The 5,977-nt window shown below is 47.7% G+C and overlaps 1 protein-coding gene across 1 annotated transcript; it reads left to right on the forward strand.

The window, feature by feature from the left end:
- Positions 1–4,143: 4,143 nt before the first annotated feature.
- Positions 4,144–5,241, forward strand: LOC112123341 (prolactin-releasing peptide receptor-like). The gene has a single exon (XM_024221979.2). The coding sequence runs from the start codon at positions 4,144–4,146 to the stop codon at positions 5,239–5,241; it is 1,098 nt and encodes a 365-aa protein (XP_024077747.2).
- Positions 5,242–5,977: the final 736 nt, after the last annotated feature.

Genomic DNA, 5,977 nt, shown 5'->3' on the forward strand with positions numbered 1-5,977 from the left:
ACCATGACAAAAGACCAATAGAATTTCCAGTTTTAGTGTGATATGTTCGAAATGTAAGTAAGTGAAAGAAAATCCCCTTCCTCCCTTATGTAAGTAATGAACTGATCACAGATCATTTTCTGAGCCAGTGCTGAGTTGATGCCAGTGCTCCTCTCATGACAAAAAGCTCTTAAGAGTGTGACATTGGAGCCTCCATCTCCTGGACTAGCATTGACTTAGGTATATTTCTAGAGAAAGTGTTTTTGAACACTGGAGGGACTGTGCGGAAAGTCACTAATACCTGCTTATACACACCCCAATCCTTCCAGAGCAATATTTACTGTATTTTCATTGGAGGAATGAGGTATATTTTCATCTCAATGCACAGCAAGCTGTGTGTGTAAGTCTCAGTGTAGAATATGCCCCCACAGTTCTGTAGAAATTCTCTTTCTCCTACTCTAAAAGTCTCAGGATTTGATTCTGATTTCACACCAGTTTAAACACTGATGTACTTCCATTAGCTTCAATGGAATTACTCCTGACTGACTCCAGTGTGAGATCAGAATGAGCTCCTCAAGCTTTACAAAAAGGCCAGTATTATTCCCATCTCTTAAGAGGATTTATCTAAAGAGAAAATAGGTATTTATGATCAAAACCAAAAGTATACGTAAACTGTAAAATAAAAGGGTACTGAACTAATTGGTGTAACTGGTACATGGGAGAAGGGGACAGAGCTGTTCAAAGCCTGGAAAGAGAGGACGAAAAACTTGAACTTCACAAGGAAGACAAGGGGAAGCCAATGTAGAGATTCCTAGAGGGGAGTGAGATGGAGTCTGATTCTCCATTGCCCTTCACCTTGTACAAGAGTTCATGAGTGCAAAACATCACCAATGCAGAATGGTAACATTTCACGGGCACTTGGCACTGGTGTAGATTACTGCACAAGGTTCAGGGCCAGGGAGAATCAGGCCCTATGGTCTAAGTAGTGGGAGAGGAAGATGATCTTAACAGAAGCAATTTGGGTGAACTGGGGATGGGGAGAGATGAGAAGCAAAGAGGCCAGAAAGGAGGAAGTTGTTATAGTCAAAGGGAAAGATTCCCAAAGTTTAGACAAGAAGTTTAGTGGGTGGGGTGGAAAGGAAAGGACGCATTTTAGAAGAATTGTCAAGGAAGAAGCAGCATGATTTAGTGAGAATCTGGCTATGGATTAAGAAGAAGAGAGAGGAATTGCTGACAAGCGTACATGACTGCAAGATGAAGAGGACAGTGGAAAGGGATTGGGAGGAAGGATGAGAAGTTCTGTTTTCCACCATGTTGAGTCTGAAATGGTGGTAGGTTATTTAAATGATGTCAGAGGCGCAACTGGAATGAAGAGACAGGACTGAGGGAGACAGGCTGGATTAGAGCGGAAGGTTGGGTATAGGGGAGTAGAACTGGGAGAGGAGACAATAAAATGCAACTCCAGAGCAGTGGTTCTCAACCTTTCCAGACTACTGTACCCCTTTCAGGAGGCTGGTATGTCTTGAGTACCCCCAAGTTTCACCCATGGGCGATGGATATCATAGGCTGTGCCTTTCCAAACAGCCTAGTGTAGGCCCGCCCATGCTCCGCCCCCAGGCCAGACCCCCTCCTGCAGTTCCCAGTGCTTTGCCTTGTCTGACCAAGGCTGGCTGCCCTGCCTCCCACAGGGAGTCGGGCTGGTGCTGTGGCCACGCCACCTGGAGCACTGGGGCTGGCCACCCCGCCTGGCCTCCTGGAGCACCAGGACCGGGAGCGCTGCTGCCTGGCGCACCGGGGCTGCCTGTGCCACCGCGCCTTTGTAAAACTAGGCAAATATCTAGATGAGTTGATGTACCCGTGCTTGAGAACCACTGCTCTAGAGATCTGATTCTCTGAATGACTGACAGACTGTCTGAGTGACAAAAGTATAACAAGCTGCTCTGAGTGAAACAGTAGTGACAAACTATGTTCAGAGATTTAACATGAGCTGACCGGTCATATTTATCTGTTTTGACAATTGTTTCAAGTTCTTTGTCCTTTCCAAAGTTAATCTTTGTGTCTTTCCTCTTTGAACAATTTTTAAAATGACAGATACTGTCTTTAAAGCCAGCCAGTGTTACAGTTTATAGTACCTTGCCTTGCCACATGGAAAACATGGGCTTGAGAGAAGAGCGAGATAGGAGTAATATTTTGGACTGCTCTTTCTCACCCTCTAGTGGGCTCTGAGGGTGGTATGTTCATTGTCTCAGTCACATTGCTAAGTGCCACTTCCTGGCAGATCAGGTGCAGTTAACATTTGAAATACTTAGAGCCTGATTTTCATTTACACCACTGTGGCAGTGCAACACCTAATTTAAGGTCCTTTGCACCACCAAGGATGAGGAAGGATGGTCATGTGGTTAGAACGCTAGCCAAAGACATGGTAGATAGATCTGGTTCAGTTCTCTGCTTTGCTAGTCTTCTTGCATGACCTTGGGCAAGTCACTTAGCCCCTTTGTGCTTCAATTCCCCAACTGAACAATAGAGATAATAATAGTACCTCCCTACCTCACAAAGGTGATGTGAGGATAAATACGTTAGAGCTAGTGAGGGACTGAGCTATTTCTATTTGGAACGAGGGCCCTGACAGTCAGGTTCTTGGGTTGTAGCTCTTTGGGGCAGGGACCATCCTGTTTGTTACATGTTTGTACAGTGCCTAGTGCAATGCACCTGGAGCCCCGGGTGCTATGGCAATGCAGCAAACAATAATAAGTAGGGTGGACATACAGATCAAATGGAAACCCCCAGTACACTGAGAGATGAAAATCTTATGACCAGCAGCTCAGACAGGCTCACTTCCATAGGTGGAAAGAGCCTCTTAGGCATATGCCCTAGTTGGGAGTGAGTAGAAGGGAACAGGCAAGATACACATTTGGAACCTGACTCTTTCTCCAGGTTCTAGCTGCTTGGCACTGCACCACCAGCATAAAGGAACCCTAAAGATGATGTAGCCAGCATTGGAAGGATCATCCCAGTGTGGGGGAATCCTCCTGTGCTGTGGTGACTCCCATCAGTGGCGTAGCCAGCTTCTAAGAGGAGGGGGAGCAAACATAAAAAAGGCGCCCCCCCTTGGCCCCTCCTCTGGCCATGCCCCCTTGGCTGGCTCCTCCTCTGGCTGCCCCGCCCCTCCCCCCACGGCCCCTCCAGCCCTGCCGTGCCCCTCCCTACAGCCCCCCCCGCTCCTCTGGCCACGGCTGGCGGCCGCCATGCTGCGCCCCCCCGCTCCTCCGGCCGTGCCCACCGCCCCCCCGTGGCGCCAGCCCCCCCCCTGCCCCCCCCCCCCGCTCCTCTGGCCGTGCCCCCCCGCTCCTCCGGCCGCACGCCCGCCGCCCACCCAAACCTCATTTGTTCATCAGATGCCCACACAAACCTTCTATGTTGCTCTCTCAGCCTAGAACTGAGATACTGTGTATACCAACCAAGCAATACACAATTCAGAGTAAGGATGTGATGGCTGGAACCATTTTTTTTTTTTTAAGCTTTCGGTTTGGTCCATGATACAGGTAGGGGTCAGAGGTGAAACATGGAATGGATTCCCCCCCCCCCCCCCCCGCCCCCCCGGCCGTGCCCCCCCCCCCCCCCCCCCCCATGGCTGCCAGCCGCGCTGCGGGCGGCCAGCCTGCGCCCCCCCTCGCTCCTCCAGCCGCCTTTGGAAAGGCGCTGCTTTTGGCAAATTTGCTGAGGGGAAGCGGCTGCTTCCCCTGCACCCCACTAGCTACCCTACTGACTCCCATGCCACCCAGGCCCCTGAAGCCAGAGGAAAAGGTGTGTGGCTGGGGCTTCCCTGCACTTTGGTGAATCCTTGGTGCCATAACAGCCCCTTAGGGCCATTGGCAGCCAATGTAGTCCACAGCAGCATTTGGGCTATTCTAACATATTCCAGGAAACCTTTCAGGTATGCAGCTAGCCCAAAATCAGGGAAATACAAAGGTAAGCCTTCTTTGGACCACAGCCTGTAGGCTCCTGGGCTGCAGCTGAGCATCTGGGCCTTGAAGTCAGGTGACCTCCTGTGGCAGAAATTGATAAACAAACAAAACCACCCTTTTCTTTAGCACTAACAAGCTTGCCCTGTTTGAATTTGTTTAAGGCAAGGATAAGTAACAGTCATCAGATGTGAAACTCAACATGGCACAGGGCCAGCTACCAAACAACTCTTTGAAGAACAGTTCGATCCCTGTGTTCACTGGCCTTGACCTCCTCTTTGACCTGAAGCCCCTCTTCATTCCCCTCTATGCCACTCTGGTGGCTGTGGCTTGCACCGGCAACTTGCTCCTCATTCTCCTTATAGTTGTCACCAAAAAACTGCACAGCACCACTAACTTCCTTATTGGAAACCTGGCTGCAGCTGACCTGATCATGTGCATTTTCTGCGTCCCACTGACTGCATCCTATGCCTTTGAGATCCAGGGCTGGCTCTTTGGGGTGTTCATGTGTTACTTTGTCACCTTGATGCAGACTGCCACTGTATTTGTGTCTGTGCTGTCCCTCACAGCTATTGCAGTGGACAGATATATCGTTATTGCTTACCCCATTCGCAGAAGGCTAAGCCGCAAGTCCTGTGTCTACATAGTGGCCTTCATTTGGTTACTCTCCATTGTGATTTCTGTGCCTACATCCATGCACACCCATTATCTGGATCTCAACAAGATTGGCCATGACATGTTCATCTGTGAAGAATTCTGGAAGCACCAAGAGAAAGAAAGGTTGCTGTACTCATGCTCAATGCTCCTTTTGTCCTACATGCTCCCACTTTCTGCAGTGTCTATCTCCTACTGTGCCATTTCTTATCGCCTCAGGAAGAGGAATGTCCCAGGGGCTGCCTACCACAACCAAGAGAAATGGACCAATAAAAAGCGAAAGACCTTCCGGGTTCTCATTATTTCAGTCATGTGCTTTGCTGTCTGCTGGCTACCTCTGCAGGTGGTGAACCTCATCAGAGATGTAGACGAGGAGTTCACCATCTTGGACAAGAGGTACGTGAATGTCATTCAAGTGTCATGTCACTTGATTGCCATGAGCTCTGCCTGTTATAACCCTTTCATCTACGCCTCGCTCCACGACAAATTCAGATTCCATGTTAGTAACTATTTTTGCCATCACAAGAAGAGGTCCAGCATCATGTCCCGCAAGGCCTCGCGACTCAATACCTGCTCCACACTGGCAGACATTCCCATGGGCATCACCGATAAGTTAACCCTGCAAGGCAGGTTTTCTTTTAACTAAAATACAGCAGGAGATCAAATCAGCAGAGGCGGCATGCACCTTAGTTCTGGGCTTGTTATATTGGACACCAAAGCCTGTGGTGCAAGTTATGTGACACTGGTAATTGGTCATTTCAAGACAATGTAGATATCTGAGAACTTGGCAGTAGTGCAAGGGAAACAAACAGAGTTTGTATCTGAAGGGATAGAAACAGCTCATCTGAGCAACTGAAGTGTATTCTGTTCTTTGTCAAAACAAGCAAATTCAACAACAAAAATGGCAGTCCTGTAAGTTTAAGTTAATTCTGTATAGTTTTTACTCATTAACATTGTCTTCATTTTGTATAGGGTGATGCTACGGGAATAGCAGGCATTTCCTTTGACTTAATTCAATTCAAAGCTAAAAATTCTTTACATATTAAACAACAGATATTTGCTCTGTTGCAACAGACCAGTAATCATGCCCTCAAGATTAAAGAACATATATTTAACTATTTTATTATAAATACTGCATAATGATTTTCAGAAATGGCCTACAAATATGCATGCTTAATATTGTACTTGTTTTCTGGTGCCTAAAGGTGCACAAAAAGTCAAGTGTGGATCAGTAAATTGTATTTGGATGCAAAAATTGGGGACTAGGTGCCTAATAGCTGTATTTCTGTCAAATGGTGCATTGCCTAAATTGCTTATGATTATTATCCAGATTTCTATGGCATCTATCAGCATAGCATCTATATGCCATGTATAGAGGTTAG

Source organism: Terrapene carolina, unplaced genomic scaffold (assembly GCF_002925995.2).
Source record: "Terrapene carolina triunguis isolate 2854851 unplaced genomic scaffold, T_m_triunguis-2.0 Scaffold96, whole genome shotgun sequence".
Taxonomy (NCBI): Eukaryota; Metazoa; Chordata; order Testudines; family Emydidae; genus Terrapene; species Terrapene triunguis.